The sequence below is a fragment of the Odocoileus virginianus genome, chromosome 10 (assembly GCF_023699985.2).
Source record: "Odocoileus virginianus isolate 20LAN1187 ecotype Illinois chromosome 10, Ovbor_1.2, whole genome shotgun sequence".
In the NCBI taxonomy this organism is placed as follows: domain Eukaryota; kingdom Metazoa; phylum Chordata; class Mammalia; order Artiodactyla; family Cervidae; genus Odocoileus; species Odocoileus virginianus.
Genome location: NC_069683.1, coordinates 47504976 through 47529530, shown reverse-complemented (window position 1 = coordinate 47529530; position 24555 = coordinate 47504976). Strand labels below are relative to the sequence as shown.

The window sequence follows — 24555 nt, the reverse complement described above, 5'->3', positions numbered from 1 at the left end:
TTCTATTTAGGGGTTTGGCCTGTCAGGTTTTATTTGTCATCCGTGAGCCCAAATTCAGAGCAGGGTGTCACAAAGACCTTGGCCCTGAGTTGCAAGAGCCAAGTTTTCCACTCTGTGTTTCCCTGGAGTGTCTCCTCCCAACACGGGGTCAGTGAGAAGGACTCTGAAATGGAGCCAGACACCTGGCTCTGACACCTGGACACGTCGCTGACTTTCTCAGGACATCAGTCTCTCTTTCTGAAAATTAAGGATTGTCTATTTTGCTCCCTATTTTGGCCTTCAGTCCCCAAGCCTTCTGTGAGTCTGTGAGGGGTGGTGGTCCTGGGGACAGTGGATTAAGACAAAGAACTCAATTCTCAAGCCGAGTGCGGCCCACACTGCCTCCGGTGCCCTCCTCGTTCATTTCAAACTCTGCGGACTTGCTGTTGTCTTGGTCTCCCAGGCCAATCTCCCCCCCTTCCCTTGGACGCTCAAAAACTCAGATGAGGAAATGGACAGTAGGTGGTGCCATGATCCCACCATCCCATCCAGCCTCAGAGCCGCCTCGCCTCTCCGCTTCTCACAGAGGGAGGGGAGGGAAAGGGAAGGCAGGCTCCTTCCAGAAGGCAGAAACTGCCCGAGGCGGCAGCATGCAGTGCTGTCTGGGGGCCACGGGCATCAGGAAGTCAGGGACTGGTGGGAGGGGCCAGCGTGACCCCATCTCAGGTTGAAGTTGTCCCCCTGTCCATTCCGGTAGGGTGGAGGCCTACAGGCCTCACAGGCGTGGGCATGTGAGCGAATAATGGAAAAGCCAGAGACCAGGCTGTATTGACTCCAGCTTGGAGGAGCGGATGGTGGCCGTTACAGGAGAGAAGGAGCAAGGGAGGAGGCCAGGGAAGGAGCCGCCTCCAAGGCCAGCTTTATTATTAACACGGGGCAGAAGGAGGTGATGCCCACCCAGGGGTCATGTGGAGCCCGAAGCTTCCTTCAGCCCCAGGGCTTGGCAGTGCTGGGACAGAGGTCTACAGCTCAGGAAAGACTTCCAAGCAGCCCCGGTGCAAGGGTGGGCACGGCTGGCTCTGCAAACAGAAAGGCAGGATGGGGGCTGTGAGCAGGGCTGCAGAAACTAGGACTTCCATTTCATCCCTTTTTCACCTTACCTTCCTCTGGTGCATCTCGGCAGCCTCCCTTGGTCACACATACTACGGCATATTTTTTTCTGGTTTTTTTTGGCCATCACTTTAAAAAGGTGGGAAGAGAGACCCAGACATAGAGAACAGAGATGGGGACACAAGTGGGACGGAGGGGGCGGGACGAGCCGAGAGAGTAGGGTTGACATATACACAGTACCATGTGCAAAGTAGGAAGATAGCAGGAAGCTGCTGCAGAGCACCAGGAGCTCATTCGGGGCTCCGGGATCACCCGGAGGGGCGGGATGGGGGTGGGGGTGGGAGGGAGTCTCAAGAGGTGGGGGGGGTGAATGTATACTTATGGCTGATTCATGCTGGTGTACAGAAACTAACATATTGTAAAGCAATTATACTCTAATAAATAAATTTTTTTTAACCAACAAGGAAAAGAACCACATGAGTGTGACAGACACCTGACTGATGGAGGAAAGACCTTGAAATTTTTCCAGTCCTTAACTTTTCCTTATTATCCAGAGCCATTGCCTGCTCCTCGCAAACTTACCTCTCCTTAGAGCCCATCTTCAGGAATTTGCCTGGGATGGAAGAAAGCAGACAGGTAAGAAAAGGTAGTGGGGTGGAGGGGGCAGGGATTCAGGGCTCCTGATGGGGGACCCTCCTCACAAGCCTGAGAGACCAAACCCTCCGCCAGCCCCTCCCACCCCTCCCTGCCCACCTCCATCAGTCACCCAGGCCGGCACTCACCGGTGCTTCTTCTTGGCCCCACAGCGGAATCTTTTGCCTTAAAGAGAGAAACGAGGTGAGTTTGCCAAGGAGACCCTCTCTATCCTGGAGGCCTCAACTCCGTAGCCCCTCCTCCCTCCATTCTGAGGCGCTGCCCTGTGTCCACCTCAGAGACCAAAACTGTCTGTCTCTCTTTATATATGGGCTGGACCATAAGCGTCCAGAAGGACAAGTCAGCCAGCTGGGCAGTCAGCAAACATTATTGTGGCGGCGGCTCCATGGTGGACTGTGTGTGTGTGTGTCTGTGTTGGTCGCTCAGGCGTGTCTGACTCTTTGCGACCCCACAGGCTGTAGCCCACCAGGGGCCTCTGTCCATGGAATTCTCCAGGCAAGAATACTGGAGTGGGTTGCCATTTTTCCAGAGGAGCTTCCCAACCCAGGGATCGAACCCTGGTCTCCTGCATTGCGGGCGGACTCTTTGCCTTTTGAGCTACAGGGAAGTCCGTGGTAGACGGTGAGCACAATAGGAAAGGTTGTGGGCGTGCAGAAGCTGCTCCAGAAGAACGGCAGGAAGTCCAGGGCCAAGAGTCTTGCTCATGCCCATCCACCTCCGTCACTGCGTGCTCAGCCACAATACAGCGGGGCCCTCAGGGAACCTCCAGGGGAATGGGGAGGCTGGCCCTGTCTGCAGACTGGAGCCATCGGGGCGGGGTGAGCGGGGCACCATCTAACACGCCCATTAGAATCCCAGGACTTGAAAGTGGCAGTACTACGTTCTCCATCTTCTCACCGGCGGCGTGTTTCTGAGTATTTTTCTCCCGGTTGCACCAGTCCGCGAGCATTTATTAAGCCCCTGCTGTGTGCCTTTTGGGGCCGGGGTAAGGCAAGGAGCTGTCTCTCCCCTAGAACACCCCACACCTACACTGATTCCTTCTAAGGACTCCCTTGGCTGCCGCGTCTTTGACTGCCAGCCCTAAGCTTGTGAGACAAGTGGGATCATCCCCATTTAACAGATGAGCAAACGAAGGCCCAGGGAGTAAGGGATCCACGGTAAACTAGCAGGGAGCCTAAGGCCTTGGACTGCCAGGGGTGCTTGCCTTCCCGCAGCAGGCCGGGGTTGGGGTGAGGTGCTATGGAACCCACTCTGCTTCCGATCTGGCTGCGGAACCTCGGGCAGGTTGCTGCACCTACCACTGCGGGTCTGGTTTTTCATTTGGAAAGCGGCGACAGTGGCGGCCATCCCTCAGTTTGTTCAGAGGATTAAATGGGCCAAGAAAGCCCTCAGTTTGGGGGGAGGGAGTGTCCAGTGGAGGCTGGCTCCCTCCCTTCCCCTGCCCCAAGGGCACTGGAGCCTCCCCGGCCAGCAGGAGCCGGTTCGCCATCTCGGTGGCACCCCTCGGGTCCACTAGAGGGCGCACTCGAGGAAACGGGCACCTCCTGGGGGGTCTGCGGACCACGAGCCGGTCTGCATCAGGGTGTCCGTCTGTTCTCACAGCCTCCGTGGGAGAGGCGAGGGCACCCGGGAGGCGGGTGAGAGGGCTCTCCCCTCCCCACCTGGGAAGCCAGTGTGCTCAGTGGCTTTGAGGAGCTGGGCCCTGCTCAGCACCCCCTTCTACAGGAAGTCCCCACTTACTGAGGATGATGACGAGCCCCACGATGAAGGCCAGGGCGGCGAAGATCAGGCCCCCATTGCGGACGGTCTCGTAGTCTGGGGAAGGAGAGGACGGGGAGGTGGGGTGGGTGACCCCAGACCCTCCCCCCAGCCCCACCGTAATAACTCGGGAAGATGGGGGCACATGACGCAGGGCTGGGGGAGGCCAGGAACAGTGGGTGCCTGGTGGGGGGGGTCACTCAGGAAGGGTGGGAGGGGGGCCCCCCAGAGTCACCGTAGTAGAATGGGTCCACGTTCTCCTTGGGGCTGCCACCTGAGGAGAGAGCCAGAGGGGGTGGAGATGAGCCGCAGAAACAGGGGGACTCCCGCGCTTCCAGTCCCAGCACCCCCAGAGGTCCAGGGGGGCCAGGGGAAGCTGCTGGAGGGACACTCCAGGAGCAGGGCCTGACCACGCCACTGCCGGTGGAGACAGTATCTGCCCTCAGTGGCTCCCCTCGGTCAGCAGAGACCCACCGTGCCTGGCGGTGGGGTGGGGCTGGCACTTCTGGGAGGCCACAGAAGCATCTTCCATAAGCCTCAGCAGCAACCTCCCTCCATTTGACTAATCAACCACAAGGTATTGGGTTTTTCCATAACATCTTACAGAAAAATCCAAACGAACTTTTTGGGCAACCAATACTTGGTGAATATTTGTGAAGTGAACCAATGAATAAATAAATAGAAGCTTAATATTCACCAAACGGGAGGCAACCAAGGCCCAGCCTGAAGACTTCTCTAAAGTTCCAGTAAAAGTTGGAGGCAGAAATGAGTCTTGGACCCCTGTTTCTAGATCCTTCTCTCCTACATTGCTATCCTTAGGGGAAAGCAAATTTATTTCAGAAACAGTGTATTGGCATGTGGCAGACTGAGGCTAACGAAGCAGTAGCTCATTTAACCATCGTAACCATCCTGTGAGGCATTGATATTATTCCAGTATCATCCATGAGACGATGGAGGCACAGCGGGGTTAAGCAACTCACTCAGAGTCAAACAGCTAGAAAAGGGCAGAGTTGGGAATGAACCCAGGCCATTGGTGGTTAAAAATCGAGGTGCTTCACCCCTTTGCTGCGCTGCCTCTCACATGGTCAGGAGGAAGGAGACATTTCAAGACCAGGAGGTCCCATCCAGGCTCCAGCCCCCCGCAGAGGTCATGGCTCTGCCCTTCCACCCTATAACCTGAGCGCACTTGCTGTTGGGCAGCTGGAGGGCGCCCGGCCAGAGCTCTTCTGTCATGTCTCGTGGCGGCCCCTCTTCTCTGCCCTGCTGAGCCCCTTCTTGGTGCTAGGGAAGCGGTGCCCAAGGTCAAAGGAACACACAAGTTCTCACCTCCCAGGCTGTGCTGGACTGGGCCCTGGGCGGTGGGGTCCAGCCTGGGTGGGTGGCCAGGGGAGTTCGGGCGAGGAGGAGTCCACTGAAGGGTCTGAGGGGGCCCCGGGCACCTGTCCCCACGCAGAAGGCCTCTGAGGTTGTCTCCCCAGTTTCAGTTCAAGTCTTGCTCAAGGTCACACGGGTGTCAGTGTCAGAGCCATGACGGGACTCACCACTCCCCTCGCCACTCCAGGAAACTGTCTCCTCCCTGACCACCTCATCTTGAGACATTGGGAGAGCCCACCCCACCCAAAGACCTCATCGTTTCTAAATCTGGCTCAGAGACCACTGCAGTCCACAGCGGGCTCACTAGATTCCAGACCCAATCGCCCTCATTTGCAGGATGCCTTCTAGGCATTGTGTCCTGCAAGTGGGGGCTCTCGCCCCAAAGCCAGCCTGAGCAGGCTGACCGGGGGGGCCCACTGCTGCCCTGCCTCACCTCCATCTGCCTCCTGCTCTCAGTTTAGTCCAGAAGATGCATGCTCACCACCCTCTGTGCCCCAGCACCTCCTTCTTGACATCCAAGCTTCCAGCATTCAAGCTAGATTGCTTTGGCGTTAAGGTGAGGTCCTCTTTTAAAAGCACATTTTCTTAAATAGGAGGCTGGCACGGTATGAGAGAGGGGTGCTGGGTGCTCTGGAAGGCAGGGGTGCCAGGAGACGGAAGAGAGGGTCTTGCTCACCATCCAAAGACGGTCCAAGCACCTCCTGCTTCACACACATGCATGCACACCCACGCACGCACACACACGCACACACATGCACACACACTCACCGTCATCTGTCAACTCTGCCATTTCCCCCACAGACCAGGCCCGTCCCCGCTGCCCTCTTTCTGCTGCCTCTGCTTCGGGGAGACTGCCCGGCTGTGGGGTGGCTGGAGATGGGGTGGGGGCATTAAACATTAACAGTGCCAGGTAATATTTACCCTGGTCACAAGAAAAGCCCGGGTGTGGACAGTGGGTCTCCCGCTGAGCGTGAGGAGGTGCAGGGGCAGTGGGGGCAGGGAGGAGCTGGCTGTCTTTCCAAACCCTCCCAAAGGAAATTTCCAGAGAGAAGGGCCATGGGGTCCACCCCGCAGGTGGAGGAGCCACAGCTGGGGCCGTGACAGCGGGGAAGCGGGGGTTTTGAAATGGATTCAGAGTGTACTACGGCTTCAGGGGGCAAGGTCGGGGGTCCCACGGAGGCCCTCGACCCTAGCAGCTGCCCACGTCTCCCACCACTGTGCAGGCGGTTCAGCTGGTGCCTGGCATTCAGGGCTTTCTTGAGGTGATCCCAGGGTGCCTGGCCCCTCAGAGCCCACCTGAGCCCCCACCCCCCCAGCCACTGCACTGTGCATGCTTCCAGGCCTTCATGCCCAGGAACACCCTTTCCTTGGTACCTTTTTCCTCCATCCAGGCCACATCTAACAGCTCACACCTCGGTCAGAAGGGCTTCAGTCATCCCTCACTAATCCCTCTGTCCCTGTAGCCTCTGGCACGTCCTTCTCCAGCCGTGAAGCCCAGCTTCCGTGCCAGTCCCCATGTTATGCCACAGGCTCCTTTGGGAAGGGGCCAAGCCAGACCACGGAGAGAAAGCCTTGCTTTTATGATTTGAAAAGCATGTTTCTAACTTATTTCCTGGTACTTTGTGTTATTTCCCCATTTTATACACGAGGCACCTGAGGCACAGAGAGGGTAGGGCCCTGGCTCAAGGGCACACAGCTGAGAGGCAAGGTGAAGACCCACAGCCAGTCCCTCGCTTTGGGGGGCAGGGACTCCTCCCTCTACTGTGGCCCCGTTCATGCTTCGGACCCCAGTGCTAGGTCCCCCATGGATGCTCATATTCCTGGCTGAGTTCTAATCAATCAGATTGGCTTTCATGCTCAACTGTAGCCAAAAGGCCAAGGTCAGAGGCCATTGTCCACCAAGGGCAGGTTAGTCCTTCAAAAGGACTCCATCTATTAATCCGCTTGGAGCAGTGACAGGGGATCAAGGTTTGAGTTCACTTCCTGGCTCCTCCACTTGCTAAGTATGTGGCCCCTGTCAAGTTATTTAATCTCTGTGTGCCTCAGTTTCCTCATCTGTAAAATGGGTGGTTGTGAGGATAAAGTGAGATAATGCAGCGAAGGGCATGGTGGGGGGCCTGGTACACAGTAAGTGTCATTATTGTTACTGTTATACACTGTCATACCAAGAAAGTCACCCACTTTCCAGCAAAATGAACATGGGAGTGAGATGGAAAGATAGACTGTCATGGCCTGCAGACCAGAAGCTGAGACACCCATTCATCTCTTTGGCTTCCAAGGTCAAATGATGGAAATTCATGAAAACACAACAGAGCTCACATTTGGTAGGTGCTGAGCATGTGTCAGGCTCTTGCACACACTGTCCTGTTAATTCCATGTTTGCTCCATTCCATGGGTAAAGAAACTGATCTGGTCATTGTCCCCACAAGGACCCCTGGAGGTCTCCCAGGCAGTGCCTTGATCCCCACTGGACAGCCCAGGAAGATTGAGCAGGGAGATTGGGCGACTTGCCTGAAACACCCAATCAGGGACAAATCCAGGGCTAGAAAGCCAGACCCCCATGACTGTGCTCCCCAAACTCCCAGGGCTCTCCACACAGACACTGATGCCCCGTTATTATACATTATCTTGCTCCCTTAGTACATTTTGTCTATCTTTGTAAGCTACCGTGGATTCTTTCTGGAGTATAAAAATAGGTGGAAAGTTCATAGATAGATAAATAGATCAATGGTTTTGATAGAGGATAGGTAGATAGAGGGGTAAGAGATAAAAGAGAAATAGGGAGCACATCAATAGCCACAACAGCAAATCAATAGCTACATCTACAATAGTTACATTTTTAACTATGTGTGCATGACACTGTCCTAAAGACTTTACAAAAACCAACCCATTTAAAATCATCACAACAACTTGATGAGGCAAGGAAGGCATTATTATCACCCCCATTTTGTAGATGAAGGCACAGAGAAGTCAAATAACTTCCCAGAGATCAGGCAGCTAGGAAGTGGGAGAACCCAGCTCTGAAGCTAGCAGTCCAGCTTCAGAGTTCCTACAGCTGGACAGACAGATGACCAACAGAATGAGGGCTGTGGGACAAGTTGCCTTCCCAGCTCCTGACGGCTCAGAGATGCTGGGAGCAGAGAGGACAGCACACCCAGGACCCCAGAAGGAGATGCGCTAGTCTAGAAATCCTGCCTCTCCCCATTGCTGCTTTCCCTATCCTCCTGGGGAGCTGCGGGTGCTCTTGAAAGTGATGGGGTGGACACTTGAGTCCAGGATGGTGGGGGCAGGCGGGGTTCAGGGCACTCACCCAGGTACCACCGGTCCATAGCAGGAGCAGCTGGCTGTGTCTTCAGAGGAAGAGTCGTGAGGTGCTAGTGACCCAGGGCCCGAATGCAAAGAGCTTCCCTTCCTCTCTCCACAGCCCAGCCGAGCCCATGGGCAGGCAGAGACAAAGGCAGGGAGGAGGGGTTGGCAATGCAGCCCTCACCTCGTGCCTGCCTGCCGGCCCGCCGGGGCGGGCTGGGCTGGGCTCCACGTGAGGGGGGGCAGATTCTCTGACCTCCAAGAGCACCTGAGGAAGGGGGGAGCTGTGAGTGTCCACAAACAAACCACAGCCCCCACACTGGGGTGAGATGCCTCCGTGTAGCCCCGGGGCGCCTGCAAAGGTCACCAGGAGCCAGGAAGTCACTGGCCGGGGCCACAGCCCATGGAATCAGAGTCCCTGATTTTCCCCTGTCCCTAGGCTGGGGGCATCTGAGAGAGACACTCAGGGCCACGCGGGGGTCCCCCCAAACCTTTACCCAGTGACACCTTCTTCCTCCAGCTCAGGTGGCCTTGGCCCTGATGTATGCGGCCTCAAGGACCTGTTCTGGAGCCCGGAGTCTCCTGAGACCGGACGGGATGGTGGGCAGCCCCTTGGAAGCTGCCCCGGGTGGGAGGGAGTGCTTTCTGGCCATGGCGCTGGGCCCAGGACACTGTCTGCAGCCTTCTGTGTCTCCCCGGGAGCTGGGCAGAGATGGGGAGAAGCTGGGGCTGCAAGGAGGAAGCAGGTGTGGAACCTGGGCTTCCTTGGCTGGGGCCCCTCACTTGGCCCCCAGGGTCTGAGCTCAGGCTGTGAGGTCAGACGCACCTGTCTGTCCGGAGACACCAGCGGCTTAAGGAGGCCCCGGAGGGATGCCGGTTGGTGCCGCAGGGTGAGGGCGGCCAGAAGACAGCACTTTTAGTGGGAGGGCCCATGTCCCATCTGGAGCCAGGAGCCACCTGGGGGAACCGGAGGGCAAGCCGTGTCCCCCCACCCCTGGCTCAGTGAGGCCTGTTCTCTGGCCACTGGGGCCCTTGTCCGGGCCTGGAGGGAGGCTGCAGCAAGCAGTCTGTGAGGTTCACTGGGGACCAGGGCTCCTACGGGCTCCTCTGGACAGCAGGGTCAGAGAGGTGTGGGTCTGGCCTGGGCTCTGGTCAGATGACACCCACCGCTCTGTCCCTCCTTAGCAACACTTCCTGCCTCAAGGGGATGAATGATCTACCCCCAGAGAGCCACCCAGGCTGGAACCTGGGGGGAGCTGTCTGGCTGGTATGAGATCTGTCCTGGGGAGCCACACCCGCCCCAGCAGGCAGCCCTGCCTCTGGGCTCCTTCCCCTTTTCCCCACCACCCAGAAGGCTGCCCAGGGGCCCAGCTGCTCACCAGATGTCCCCCCCAACCCCCCGCCACCACCCCACCCTGGTCACATGCTGCCAGTGGAAACCTGCAAGCTCACAGCCCAGAGCAACAGAGCAGACATCCCCCAGGCTGGGAACTTGGAGAAACTCCTGAATCTCAGGACCAGATAGGCCTTTAGAGGTTGCCTGGTGCAGATTTATCAGTGGCCCTGAAAGAAAGGAGAGATGTCAGCCAGGACCACTCCCACCACCCCTCCACACACACTCTCTGTCTCACACACACTCCCAGACACAAACACTGTGAAGAAAGGCATCTCCATCCCAAGTGGAGACCCTGGGCCCCGTGTCACTGATTAACCAGAAAGAGCGTCCAAGGTCATCCCACCCAACTCCCTCATTTTACCAAGGGCTCACTCTCCTGCTCACACCCTCTGAGGACTGTGCATGCTCAGTTACCCAGTCGTGTCCAACTCATTGCGACCCCCTGGACTGTAGCCTGCCAGGCTCCTCTGTCCATGGAATTTTCCAGGCAAGAATACTGGAGTAGGTTGCCATTTCCTCCTCCAGGGGATCTTCCCAACCCAGAGGCTGAACCCATGTATTCTGTGTCTCTTGCATTGCAGGTGATTCTTTACCGCTGACCCATTGGAGGACCCTTAAGTAAAAGCCAAAACCCTACTTGTATTATAGAAGTCCTTCTGCATCTGACCCCGGTGACCCCCTCCAACCTTGTCTCTAATGACTTCCCTGCCCCCTCTCTCTGTTCCAGCCATACTGGTCCTCTGACCCTTCAGACACACTCCTGCCTCAGGACCTTTGCACCTGCTATTCTCTCTTCCTGAAGACACTTCTTCCAGAAAACTCCTTGGCTGAACTTGTTCAGGCAATGTCCCTTCCTTGCATCCTAGCCTATAATTTACACACTTACTCTGTAATATTTCAAATCACTTCTTAGCCTTATATTTTTATAGCACTTATTACAGCAGATAAATTCTTTATTTTCCTTAAGTTGCTTCTCACTTCTCTCTCAACTAAAACTAAATTCCAGGAGAGCAGGGATTTTTGTTTGCTGGCTCATTCCTAGATCTCCAGTGCCAGAACAGGGCCTGGCTCTGGGTGTACCCCCAGTTTTGTTAAATGAATGAATTGGTTCCAGAAGTGAAATAATTTTGCCAGTGACACAGGCAGACTCACAGTGTGCCTAATGCAACCTCTTCTCATGACTTACCTGCTCTCTGATAAGTAGCAAGAACTAGTTTGTCCCCACAGAGAGACAGTGGGTGGCAGCTCCCCCATCCCCTGTCAATAGCTCCCCTAGAATCCTTCCTGGGGAGTGCCCCAACCCTGCCCCTCAACTCCCCTCCTGCACTTCACTTGGAGCCCTGCAGAAATTTTCATAAAAGTATTCACCTTGTGCATTCAGGGGAAGCCAGAGGTTATAAGTTAAGGGGGTCCTGCCCCTCTCCCCTCACTCACACCCAGCCCTTCCTTGTCCTGACTGAACTCATCAGCCTAGCTGACACTGAGACACCCTACATTCTTCCAGGGAGGTGTTGGCTCCTTCAACCTGGACCATGGCCCACCACTCCCCCAGAGAGAAGCCCAGGGGAGCCTCTCCCCATATTTGTCTCTTCAAGAAGGTCAAGGGTCCGTGCAAGCACATGCACCCACACTTAAATCCTGTGTATCCTTCTCCCATCTGTAAAAATGGGATGATAGCACCTACCTTGCAGGGCTGTCGCAGGAATAGAGGTGATGTAGGTGGAAGGCCTGGCCAAGAGGTTCCTAATAAGTGCCACCTTCACTACCTTCACCCTAACCGGGCCGCCAGGAGACAAGGACACTCAAAGTTAATCTCTTCCCCAGACTGTCCCCAGCAGGGTGATCTTTAAAGTGGGCTCTTGGGCCACATTTCTGCCCATGACCCTCAGCATGATCTCTGCCAGCTGACCACCCATCCCACACCCCAAAACTTCCCTTCCTCCCCCGACATCCTGCACAACATGGCTGTTCCCTGCTGGCATCTGGCCCCTTTCCTTGTTCTTCCAGTCTCTTCTGGGATATGGGAGCAACTGAGATGGGAATACAATCCTTTCATCCAAAGACTACAATGCAAAGACCTCCCCCCAACCCCTCTTCTCTTGTCTGTTGTTCCAGGCTGGAGCCAAAGAGGGGCACGCTCTGCTGTTTTCCCCAAGACCCAGAAATCAAGGAGATGTTGAGATGTGGTCCCAACTCCCAGAGCCCGCCTTCAGCACTAGCCCGTCCAAAGGGACAGTGTCCTCAGCTGGTGTGCCTCAGCCTGCCCTGGCCTCCCTGGCAGGCCTCCTTCGTCCCCCGACTCCTCAGCCTCGGGCAGCCGACTGGGGTGGTCAGGGTTGGGCTGGTGGGTGAAGAGTTGAGAGGCTGGGACATCGCCTGAGCCTTCTCTCCAGCATTGAGGGAAAGGCCCTCATTGCCAGCCTCCCTGAGATGGGCTCCTCCAGATCCACCAGCCCTGGACCTGCAGGCTGCATGGCAGTGGGCACAGCCTTGGACTCCAAGCCCACCAGTCCTCCTGGTGGTGGCCTGCAGTTGGAGAGAAGCCAGGAGTCCCTAGAAAGTCCGATACCTGGCTCAGGTCCATCCTCAGCTGTGTGGCATGCGTGGTCACCTGGCAAGGAATGTGGTGGCTCTCGGGCCACAACTGTGCTGCCCAGAGGTCCCAAACCCCAGGGAACGCTGTCTCCTACTGTGGCTGTGGATGCCAGGGTGACTGGGGTCTTATAAGGCAGGGCTGGGAGGAGGTGGGCCCTGGAGGGTCCATTCCTTAACAGTTGGCATCAAGATGGCCTGAGCTGTGCGGCACACAGGTCCTGGGAGCTGCCAAGGGGCAATGTACTCAGAGTCAAGGTCACCCAGGCCTTTCTGCTCCCCGAGCAGGCAGGAGCTGGGACGTCCTTTTCTGTTTCCACAGCTGGTGACAAGGGCAAACCCGTTTGACCCACCTCTCCTGCCGTGAATACCCTGGAGAGAAATGCATTCTTGACTTTTCTAAGTACTCGCGTCTGGGCTTGAACTAGAACAGAGGCTGTTTCTCTCCAGTGGCAGACATTCTCCTTCCAGTAACCACATTCGTCCTTATCTCTGAAAAGTAGCTCCAAGCTCACCACCTCCAGGAAGACCACCAGGAGCAGACCCACCCCCTGCTGTTCCTACCCTTCCTCCATGACCTTCTGGATTCTGCTGCCGTGGCCCAAATAGCTCACATCCGGCTTTGTAATCATCTTTGTCTTTGACTTCAGAGGCTACCAAGTCTGTCCTGGCTTCTTCGCGCACACAGATTACAAGGTCTGGAGTCTGGCCCCATCTCTGCTCACTTGGTAGCGATTCCATCCATTTTATCCTTCTCAACAGTTCTGAAGGACTGTTGCCTCTTTGTTTCATTCATCCCACTCATCCAAGCAGGTTTTGTGAGGCTCCTGGAGAAGGAGACTCTCACTGTATGTAGGTAAGTTAGAACCTGAACCCCAGTCTACAGGACAGAAAGGGAACCCTGCGATCACAAAAAGAGCACAAAGGACCTGAATGGTAATACAAATATTAATAATGTGGGCCAAAAGAAATGTTGCCTGCCATTTCAGTAAAGAATGTTGCCCTCCTTCAAACCAGCAGCCACTGCTGATGAGAGTGCACCCTAGGGGAATTCAGGGTGGAGAAAAACAGGGCATTGGACCTAGATAGCTAAAATGCACATCAAAGGAATAATTTCAATAAGCCCAGAATCTTGCATCTTCCCATACAGAGAAAGGCACTAAGATCCTTAACTTGGGATGCCTGATTTTTATGATTAGCAGTAATCTTTTCATGCTTAGCTACTTTTTTTTTTCCAGTAGAAACTCCTATATATCCTGGTTTCTCCCTTACCTATTGGGAACAGTTCCTCACTACCTGAGAGGCCATCTCCCAGACTACTGCTGCTGCTGCTAAGTCGCTTTAGTCATGTCCAACTCTGTGAGACCCCATAGACCGCAGCCCACCAGGCTCCCCCATCCCTGAGATTCTCCAGGCAAGAATACTGTAGTGGGTTGCCATTTCCTTCTCCAATGGATGAAAGTGAAAAGTGAAAGTGAAGTTGCTCAGTCATGTCTGGCTCTTAGTGACCCCATGGACTGCAGCCTACAAGGCTCCTCCGTCCATAGGATTTTCCAGGCAAGAGAATTGGAGTGGGGTGCCATTGTCTTCTCCCTCCCAGACTACAGTCCTCAGTAATTTTTCATTGTTGTTCAGTAGCTAAGTTGTGTCTGAATCTTTGTGACCCCATGGACTACAGCACATCAGGCTTCCCTGTCCTTCCCTATCTCCTGGAGTTTGCTCAAATTCATGTCCATTGAGTCAGTGATGCCATCCAACCATCTCATCCTCTGTCTCCCTCTTCTCCTCCTGCCCTCAATCTTTCCTGACATCAGGGTCTTTTCCAATGAATCGGCTCTTTGCATCAGGTGGCCCAAGGATTGGAGCTTCAGCATCAGTCCTTCCAATGAATATTCACGGTTGATTTCCTTTAGGATTGACTGGTTTGATCTTGCTGTCCAAAGGACTCTCAAAAGTCTTCTCCAGCACCGCAGTTCGAAAACATCAATTCTCTGGGGCTCAGCCTACTTTATGGTCCAAGTCTCACATCTGTACATTACTAGAAAAACCATAGCTTTGACTATATGGACCTTTGTTGGCAAAATGATGGCTTTTTAATAGTCCTCAATAATATCCCCAAATAAAACATAAGCCTTAACTTTTAGCTTGTATGCTTTTTTCAGTTGACAATAACATTATATCTACATGTAAAATTTTCAGTATCTTTATGTCCATTGTCTCACTTTGACCCTGTGAGGTAACAGGAAAGATACTGATGGTCCCACTGTGCAGCTGAGGAAACCAAGGCTCCCAAGACTACACAGGAGCCCAGCTTACCCCATGACTAGGAAGGACTTCATTTTGCAGAGACAGAAACTGACAAAGATGCTGGGGTCTGGCCCAAATCACACAGCTGGAGGGAACACAAGGAGTGTCCTGAGCCTTTTTCAGTTCCAGCAGGCACTGGCTGGGAGGCAGGAACCCACTCTTGTGGATGGAGCAGGGGGCCCACCGCCCGGCAGCCCCTACCACCGTGAGTCCTTCACCCGATCGCAGCATCACCTGCTCTGCCATCGCTGCCTTGGCCGATGCCCCACTATTGTGCAACCAGGCACGGGGCTGGGGCTGGCTCCATTAAATCAACAGCCGGTTGGCTTGATCTGGCTGATTCTGCCCCCCTGGAGTTCAACTGTGACAGCAATGAATCAGGCTAATGGTGAGAGGTAGCTGTTCTTTCTCTCCGTGGCCTGGAGACAGGTATTTCCAAGGCTCCTCCCCGGGCTCGGGCAAACACACCTGACCTCCCTGCACCCCCCCTTCCCGCCCCCTCACCCCCAGTCTCTCTCACGCTCTCTCCAGGCCCAGGGTGAGGCAGAATAGCCAGGGACAAGGTGGGGTGAACCAGACGGAGCTGGACAGCTCTCTTACCCCTCAGTTCTGCCAGCCACCCCTGCCAACCTCGGATCCCGGGGAGGGCAGAACTCTCCTCCCCACGGGAAGAGAAGGTGCCCGGTGACCTTGGGCTGTGCTTCAGCCTGGAGACCCCCTCACCCACCCCTCTCTCCCTGCTGCTTGCACTCTGCCTCTGACTCTCTTCCAAGAACAACTTGGCAACTTCCAATCCACAACCTGCAAAAAAAAAAAAAGTGATAGGGGAGGGACACAGCCCAGGGTGGGGGTGGGGAGCAGGCAGGTTGACCTATTTTTATGTGGTGCTAAGTAGCATAAACAGCGCATGCAAACAGACTTGAAAATTGTTGGAGTGGAATTCAGCAGGAGGTGGGGAGCAGGGGGAGCGGCTGGGAGGTGGAAGGTGTAGGACAACTAAGATTTCTGCCTGAGACCCTTCTGGCAAATGGCACATCACGGCAGCTTTCCTATTCAGTCCAGCTTTCCGGTTCCTTCTTTGTTATATTCAGCCAAGTCACAAATATAAGCCATGTGCCCTAGAGGCTGAGTGGACAGACGAGGTCCTGCCTGCATGGAGTACGGGTCCAGAAGGAAGACATGCCTGGACTCTGGATTCCTCTCCCCTGGCCCACACCCTCCAGCTAGACTGGCTCATCTATCCATTGGTTGGGGCATGAGGGGTCCTCAATTCAGGCCTAGACACTTAGGTCATTCTGGGTAGGTTCTCGGAGCCCATCTTGCCCAGAGGATTCTACCTGTTGGTCCTTTTCCTTCACCTTGAACACTTCCAGTGACACGGAGCTTACTCCAATCTTGGATCATCATAGCCTGGGAACTAAGGACTCACTCACATTAGGCCAAGTTTTGCCTCCTGCTCACATCCAGCTGATGGCCCTGAGTCCGTTCCCCTGAAGCACAGGGTCACACTGCCTTAGAGCTGCATGGGCCTGGCCTAGACCTTGGCTTTACCAGCAGTGGTGCAAACTCAGGTAGGTCCCACTGAGCCTGTTTCCTCATCTGTAAAATAGGGATGCCATCATATACAGCTGTGAGTTCTAAACCAGTTGGAACCCATGAAGCCCTCAGCCCAGGGATTGGCACATAAGTGCATGGTAAATATTAGCTGCCTTCATTCAATCATTCATTATTACTGTTTTGATCATCAGTTTCTTTGTTCTTTATGGGTCTTGCTTCCAGACCACTCACTTCCCACAGGACCCTCCTCAGAGGGTTCAGCTAGTTGATGCCCCGAAGGGATCACCAGGTTCCAGCTGCAGTCTTACCAGCCCAGACGATCCTCTTCCTCCATCTAGATGCCAGCCTCCTGAAGAAGGAAGCCAGGCCATGTGTGTGCTGTGAAGAACTTTGGAAACAGCCAGCCTGCACCCAATGCCTAGCTCCTCCATCTACCAGTCATATGGCCCTAGACCTATCACAGATTTATCAGAGAGGCCATAAAATGTGAATATCTAGCTCAGAGATCATGCCAGATAACCAGGAGGAAAAACAGGTAGGTGCTCAGGAGTCTGGCAGAGTAGAGAGAACCATCTTATGGTTTATGCTAGAGATGAGAACTACTGTTTTCTATTGTTAACATAATTATTATGAGAAAAATCAGAACCTCCCCATTGGACTTACACTGGTTTTTATTGTTTCATGTTTTCATTTCAGTAATGAATGTGTGGAGAAAACCACCAACTTATAAAAAAATTAATCTTATTTATTTATTTGTTTATGGTGGCACTGGGTCTTTGTGGCTGCACACAGAGGCTTTCTGAGTGGCGGTGAGCGGGGTCTCCTCTCCAGCGGCGATGCGCAGGCTTCTCTTTGTGGTGGCTTCTTTTGTTGCGGAGCTTGGGCTCTAGAGCGTGCAGGCTTTAGTAGTTCTGGCACAGACTTAGTTCCCCCACAGCATGTGAAATCTTCCTGGACTAGGGATCAAATCCATGTCCCTTACATTAACAGGTGGCTTCTTAACCACTGGACCAGCCAGGAAGTCCCTCACCAACTTTTGTGCATCTGGGGCCTCTAAGGATCTTCATTCGGCCTTTCTCTGCAACCACTGCAAAGCCTACAAACTCCGTGACCCACAGTCAAGAGTTCCAAGATTGGTGGTTGTGAGCTTATGTATACAAAGTGTGACCAGAGCTGTTTCAACCACCACCATCTCTGGGTTGACAGTGTTGAGTGCGATCTCAACTATAAGCCTCAGTCTTTTCAAGGGCCTGGGGGACTGAGGGTAAAGCAGTGCAGAAGCACAGGCATCACACAGGTCCCAGGGGTGACCAGGCGTGGCTGAACCCTGCAGTGCCTCAGGACCCCGTGCCTTGTGATTCTGCAGCTCCAAACAACTCATAGAATCTAGACAGACTCTATGAAGACTTTCGGAGACTGTAAAGAGTTCCAGGCATTCTTATGTCTGAAGGAGACATAGTCCTTGCCCCCTAGGAACTGGGTCTCACAATAAAGACACACAAACACTTAGAGGTGGGGGCCACACATGGATGACCTCCAAGGAAAACAGCCCAACAGCTGCGTTTGTTTGGCCAACAGTCCTTTTTTAAAAACTGAATTGGAATGTCTTTGGGAGGACACTCTAGGTGACCCCATGGCCCTATGCCCCATCTCTTGTGTCACTGCCAAAATGGACATTATCCCCCTGGTCTCTACAGTACGGATCCAAGGCATAGAGTATTAAACACAAAGATATAAAGACAGGAGCCAGTGTGACTACGTGCACAGAGAAGAAGGGACTTATCTACCTTAAGTCCAAGAAGGCTTCCCAGAGGAGGGGGTATTAGGGTTTAGAGAGAGATGAAAGGGTAAGGGCTTTGATCATAACCCAAGTAACTCAGCCACACCTCTCTCTGTCAAGTTCTTAGGTATTGGCTCCAGAACTGACCAGAGGGACAGGTTAGAACCTCTTATTCCAGGCCAGCAAGCCCTCAGGACTCCCCTCTCTCCCGGACATGTAGGAGGCACGGGTCAGGCTATGGGGTGGAGCCCGAACCCCATTACCTGGGGTGGAAGCAGGAGGAGGAGGGGGTGCGGCAAAGGAGGGGAGGGGAAGGGTGGCCGGAGAAGAAGCAGGGAGGAGCTAAGGGGTCAGGAAGCTGAAATAAAGAGCACCTGGCTGCTCTGCGGCGTCACTTCCTCCCTCTGACCAAGGACACCCTCCCTTTAGCCCTTCGAGCACCACAGGTCCTACAGACATGCAGATTCCTGCACAAAAATGAAAGCACCACAGAGCCACTAGGAAACAAGTGGTATTTTATTCCTTTTTGTCTTTGTTGAGGAGAGATCACGACACAGAGAACGGCAGTCCTGCTCACAGCGGCACGGTTTGGTCAGTTTCCACAAGAACACGAGGGACGGGAGGGGCGGGGCCTGCCTTTCCACTCTCTTCACCACCTGGGACCTCCTGCTGCTCCCCCTGCAGCGGGGCTGCCCGGAGCCCTACCCACTCCCTAACCTGGTGCCAGGCTAGCAGAGGGGGCGGGAGCCGGCGCTGCTGCCTGGCCAGCAGGGCGCAGACAGCGAAGCAGAGGACCCCTGCTCTTTCTCCATGCTGCCCCTCCCCAGCGCACGGGCCCCAGCCAAATGCATCCATTCAGCCATCACCTGCCAGAGCCCCAGTTCAGGGATGAGAGTCTGGGTCCAGGCAAGCTGGCTATAGATGGGAGTCTCTGGAGCAGGGAAGGCTGGAGAAGGGTGTATGGTTCCAGAGCCCGGGGGGTTATTGCTGAGAAGATATGCAAGGGGCACATTTCCCCGGGGGCAGGATGAGGCGGGGCATATGGGCACCAGGGACGGGGTTCAGCCACCTGAGGGCAAGGTGGACTCATCAGCTCCTTGCTGGAACCTCCCGCTGCCAAGAGACCTCAGCACAGATTTGGTCCAGGGACAAGGATGGAAGCAAGGTTCTTACAAAAAGAGTGAAAAATGGCCATGCAGAAGGATCATGAAGGTGATGTAAACCTTCCCAAGTCCCAAGCCAACTGGAGATTCCCACCAGACCCCCATATCCACCCTGAAATCAAGAGAAGGGACTGGTCTGTCAGAGAAAAAGCAGCCTCCCAAAAGTGGGAGGTGATGGGGCCACGGAGAGAGAGAGGAGCTGAGAGCCACGTGGCTCAGCTCCGGCCCAGGAAAGTGGGTTCGGGTTCACTAAAACACAACATCATTCACAAACAAGCAACCACAAAGACCACAGTCATCAGACACACACACACAGACACACACGTCACAGGAGGTGGATGAGACCACAGGCTCCAAGTAGGGGAGGCAGGGTTGCATTATTAAGTTGAGGACAGGTGTTGAAGGGCTGGGGACACATAAGTTCTTGGCTTCTCCTGGGGAAAGACCTGTTGCTGAAGTGGCCGGTTTTCTTAAGCATCAGCATTTGCATCTAAAGGTTCAAGCAGCTGCCTTCAGGTTCTGGAGGTTGAAGCAGAAGAGAATTCAAATTAAAACAAACCCCTGGCTTCCTTTCAAACCTCGCATCCACACGTCTCCCAGCCATTCCTTAGGACAGCCCCTCTGCCCATGGAAACTCCTAAGATGAGACCCACTCCAAGTGCCTTGTTCCCAGTAAACCAAGGAGGATGAGTCTGAGAAGCAGGACCAGGAGAAGGCGGAGGAGGGCATGGAGCTCAGAGGAGGGGCGCTCTCAGGGGGATGGAAGCTGGCAGATGAAGACATGGCCATTAAACCCACGTTTCTTGATCAGGACAGCCTAAAGAATTGTTCACAGTCCTAAGACTCAGGAGAACAGGTTTTCCGAGGAAGTTCTAGTTGTTTTTTTTAAAAAAGACAATTGTTGGCTCAAGGTCCCCTCCCTGGCACCTCCCCACACGGCTCCCCAGGTTTGGAACCACCAGCTGCCGTGACGTGGACAGAACACTGAGCCACAGTTGGGACACCTGCCACCTGGACTTGATCTATAGCCACGTCAAGCTGAGGCATCCTTGACCTCCCCAGGGCCCAGCTAGAAAATGGAGGTAAAGAGCCTCACTCTGCCCACCCACGGAGCTGTCATGAGGATAGAAAAGCACTTAGGAGTGAATTCAAATGCTCCACAGGTTCCCCGTGTTTATTACCATCACGGTAAGAGCCGGTGTACCGGCATTCTACATCCAGAAATTTCTTTCAACTCACAGTTTAGGATAAAGTATATCCTTTATTTGGGGCTTCCCTGCTGGGTCAGTAAACAACCTGTCTGCTGATGAGGAGACGCAGGTTCAATCCCAGGGCTGGGAAGATCTCCTGAAGAAGGAAATGGCAACCCACTCCAGTATTCCTGCCTGGGAATACCAGGAAGAATTCTAGTATCCCATGGATAAGAAGTCCCATGGACAGAAGGAGCCTTGAGGGCTACAGTCCACGGGGTTGCAAAGAGTTGACACTACTTAGCAACTAAACCACAACATATCCCTTATTTGTATGACAAAACAGGTAGAGTGAGCTAATAGAAGACTGACCCCTGCTACATCCCAGTATATTGCAGGGCATGCCACAAAGGGAGACAGGCAGGCGCAGAGGGGCATGGTGAAATCCAGCCAACTATCAGTACAAAGTCCTTGAGCCCAGGTTCCAGTCTGCTACTTACCATCTGAATGGCTCTTCTCTCTGACCTCAATTTATCCATCCATAAAATGGGGCTAAACCCCACCTGTCCTACTTACTTTTTCTGGCAGGCTTGAGTGAGTTTGTGTATGTGGCAGCAATTTAGATTATTGCTTTCCTGCATTACTATAATGAACAATGGAAATGGATACTAAACAGTAACTTAATGCCGCAAAACGTCAAGAACTGATCATGCTGGTATGGCATTGGGAGTGGGGATTCAGGGCCTTATACTATTCTTCCTACTTCTGTGTAGGTTGGCAAGTTTCAAAATAAAATGTTAACTTCAAAGGATGGCCTGAGGAACTTGCTGAATCATCACCGGAAGCCACTGTCTTTATACTCCTTTGATATCAGGAGCATTTCACGAATGTTAATTCCCTCCCAAGTCATGCCCACGTGGCAGCTAGGATGATGCCCGAGCAACTTGACTGCTGGGTTGTAAGGAAGCTCTGTTTCCCAACTGCATATTCTGTGTGTGTGCGTGTGGTACTGGGAGGTTTTAGTCTATCTGTCTCGTCACCCTTCAGATGTGAGTTTCTGCAGAGCACAGTTCCTAATAAAAGCTGTGCACATTGCAAAAGCTAGCCCAATTCTTCCCTGATGACTCCTAGGCCAGACTCCAGTCAGAACAGTGATGGTGACAGGAGGATACGGGCAGACAGCATCTTACCTTTGTGCCTGGGGGCTGCACTTCAGTTCTCTGCTTTCTGGGGCTCCGTGGCTGGAAAAAGAACCAGGATCAAGCACAGTGAATGTATGGAGGGCTGTGAATGAACTCCTCACCCCAGTGGACCACCCCCCCTGCAGCAGCTACGCCTCTCTCGGGGGTTGGGGGGAGTCTGACCTGTAGAGCAGATTCATGCAGGTTCATGCAGACTGTGAGTCAGACAGACCTGGGCAGATCCCTGTCTGCTATTCACCTGTTAGAGGACGTGGCATGTTCCTGAACTTTTTGAGTCCCTCTGTTGTAAAATGTGGAGAGTGATGCCTACCTCCTGGGGCGGTGTGCCCACTACTGAGAAGTGAAGAACTCTGCGCCATGCCCAGCACTAAGCAGAGCCCCTGTAAACAGCGGTCGTCAGGAGCAGCAGCCTGTCTAGTGGAGGTGAGGGGTGACATGGGGCAGAGGACCTGGGGACCCCCCTCTGGCACCTGGAAACATGCCTGGCCAGCCAGCTCTCAAGCAGCCACAGCACCTGGCAACCATCCCTCACCCCAAGCTGTACAAGGACCCTTGTCCGTTTCCTGTCCCACCTGGGCAGGTGGTCTTGACACTTACCATTTGCAGTGACGAGGTTCTCCACCTGAGCCTCCTCATCCCCAGGAGCCCTGCAGGCGGACGAGATGCAAGCCCGTCAGAGGTCTTCGGGGCAAACCCAGACAGCATCACCACTCTCCTTGCTGGGGCAGGGCCCAGGGAGTCATCTCCTCCAGGTCAAGGTGGATCATTCTCCATTATGGGACTCATGGGGTTGGGGGAGGTCAGAAGAATTTATGGGCCCCCTTCGATGTTGGCACCCCAGGGGGGTAAGTGCTGGGAAGGGGCGTGTCCTACCATTGACTTGGGACTTCTGAGGTCCATGGTTACCATGGGGACTAATGAGTGTGCCCTAATGTAGGGGCTAAAGGGTGAGCAAGAGGAAGCCCAAATTTCCACAAAATTCAAAGAGCTTCATGAACAAGTGACCCGCATAGCAGCCTCACAGGTCCTGGAAGAGGAGACAGACCTCAAGAGAGACCCTGAGGCCAAGCCCAACTGTCTCAAGGGCCTCCAGACAAGGATCCAGCATCTCCTTCCTCCCCCTCCCCCACCCCACACATACATCAGAAAATGAAGGGCAGGCTGACCCTTGACGTTTTGACCTCTCCTTTGCCCCAAGGCTACCTGGCAACCCTCAAAACTTCTACCCCTACTACCCCAACGCACATGGCCTGTCTCTGAGACAAGAATCCAGAAATACATTCATTTGGGGTCACACACCACGGGCCCCTCCCTGTCCCCTCCCAGCGTCACCCCGGGTGCCACAGCAATGGTATCCTTACCGCGGCTTCTGATTGAAACTGCACTTGCATCGGCGACCTGAAAGGCAACGAAACCATCCCAGGTCAGTGTCTGGCTTGGCCAGAGCAGGGCTGCACTGAGCCTGTGGGACTGTGACTAGGAGCCTGGGATCCTGCACAGTGCACGCCTTGCACAGCTGTACACAGCGATCCTTGGTTGGAGGAGGGCTCTTCTGATGTCACGGTTCAACGCGTTTGTCTGCTTGACCACAAAAGCGCTGACAGCTGCAAGCAGCCCAGGCTTATGAGGGGAAACAAATGCAGGGGGCACGCCTCGGAGCCCTCTAAGGACAGCCCATGTCTCCCCTCCCCTGTGGCGTCCCCACTTGCGCCCTGATGGATCCAGCCACCCCGCCCCTTTGTTATCTGTACTGTTTTCATTGAATACTTATTTTGTTCACGCTTCACTGTTTCACTGAGCACCTATTATGTGCCCAGCAGTGTATTAGGTCCTGGAGATAACTAGGAAGACAGATGGGCTCCTTCCCTCTCCAGGAAAGAGAACTGCCAGCCTTTTACACCGTATGCCACCTGCTTCACAGCCACAGACATTGCCCTTAGCGAGTGAACAGAGGAACAAACATACTTACTGAGGATAAGCAGGATCCCCACCGAAAAGAGGACCACGGCAAACACCAACCCCCCAATTCTCAGGGTCTGGTAGTCTGCAAAAGCAAGAGGAGTGAGAGACAGAAGCGGGGAAGGGCCAGGGAGAGCATGTCGGTCCCTCCCCTGGATGTGGTTGTACCTCCCCTCACCATCACCCAGGGTTACCATCACCACTCACCATAGTGAAAAGGGTCCTTTTCTTTCTCCTGCTCAGCTGCTGGAAAAACAAACAGGTGTGGTCAAGAGGAAGACAGCTCACATCCTGATTCCCAAGTCTCCCACCTTGTCTCACAGGCCTCACTCCCCACAAAGGGATCCCTGGAAAGCAGGGCCCAGGAAGCAGAGATGCTCAGAGAAGCATGGAAGGGTGGGCCAGCCTGCCAGGGTCACTGCGGGGGCCAAAGGCAGGTGCAGCTCAGAGCCCGGTCAGAGTCTGTGTTCACAGGAGCCGCACGTACTGCCCCTTCTGAATCTTACATCATCCCCAAAAGGCAGGGGGATTTTCTTCGTGTGACAGGTGGGGAGGCTGAAACCAAGGGAGGACACGTGACTCGCACAATCTAGACTGATGTGCAAATCTGGCTCCCAGGACTCAGGCTGAGTCTACAGGGACCTGGTGGGCTTGAGGGCAGGAACCAGTGGGGAGAGGTGGGCAGGGTGGATTGGGGGCTGAGTTAGCTGCTGCCTTCCAGGACTTTCTGTGCAGACTAAAGGCGGGGAAGCTGATCAGACATGTAGACTCTCAGAGCCCCCCACCCCGAGTGTCCCCCAGGGCCAGGACCTTCCATGAGAAAGGGCTGTGGCTGCCACCCTGTTGAACCAGGTCCTGAGGGGTACTCACCACTGGCCAGGACCGCTGGGGCCAGGAGGCCACACAGAAGGAGCAGCACCACTTCCATGGCGTCTGGGGACAGAGGGAGTGAACGGATTCTCTGGGTAGGAGGGAACGGATTCTCTGGGTAGGAGACTCCCCACTCTAACCCTCAGCCCGGCCAGGGCCCCAGTTGGACTCCCACCCTGACTCCAAGATCTCCGCTCAGATGGTTTGAAAGCCGAAGCAGCTGCCACTGACAGACTCCTTACAGAGGGCTCTGCAAGCATGAATTCAATTACAATGGAATCAGTTCAACCAGCAGGCGCTGTGACTAATAACCCGTTTTGCAGGTGAAGAGCCTGAGCTTAAAGGAGGTGAATAACGC

General features: G+C 54.3%; 2 protein-coding genes across 6 annotated transcripts in view; both read right to left on the bottom strand.

Moving 5' to 3' along the window:
- Positions 1-874: 874 nt before the first annotated feature.
- On the bottom strand, positions 875-8291 carry FXYD2 (FXYD domain containing ion transport regulator 2). 2 transcript variants are annotated; one of them, XM_020886728.2, is made up of 6 exons: positions 8186-8291; positions 3737-3775; positions 3484-3558; positions 1872-1908; positions 1672-1702; positions 875-1058 (listed from the first exon to the last, which is right to left on the bottom strand). In XM_020886728.2, the coding sequence occupies exons 1-5, from the start codon at positions 8202-8204 to the stop codon at positions 1678-1680; spliced, it is 195 nt and encodes a 64-aa protein (XP_020742387.1). In that variant the 5' UTR covers positions 8205-8291; the 3' UTR covers positions 875-1058; positions 1672-1677. The 2 variants fall into 2 exon arrangements, with proteins under 2 accessions (XP_020742387.1, XP_020742386.1); XM_020886727.2 differs by lacking the exon at positions 8186-8291 and adding an exon at positions 5644-5749.
- Positions 8292-18311: 10020 nt separating this feature from the next.
- FXYD6 (FXYD domain containing ion transport regulator 6) overlaps positions 18312-24555 on the bottom strand; it is a 34697-nt gene continuing 28453 nt past the window's right edge. For 2 of the 4 annotated variants that reach the window (XM_020886724.2, XM_070473523.1), the window contains exons 2-8: positions 24198-24260; positions 23535-23573; positions 23338-23412; positions 22730-22766; positions 21966-22015; positions 21357-21407; positions 18312-19495 (exon numbers count right to left, since the gene is read on the bottom strand). In XM_020886724.2, the coding sequence (XP_020742383.1) occupies positions 21379-21407; positions 21966-22015; positions 22730-22766; positions 23338-23412; positions 23535-23573; positions 24198-24255 (288 nt within the window). In that variant the 5' untranslated portion in view covers positions 24256-24260 and the 3' untranslated portion in view covers positions 18312-19495; positions 21357-21378. The remainder of the gene's footprint in view (positions 19496-21356; positions 21408-21965; positions 22016-22729; positions 22767-23337; positions 23413-23534; positions 23574-24197; positions 24261-24555) is intronic. The other 2 variants (XM_020886725.2, XM_020886723.2) reach the window with 1 other exon arrangement.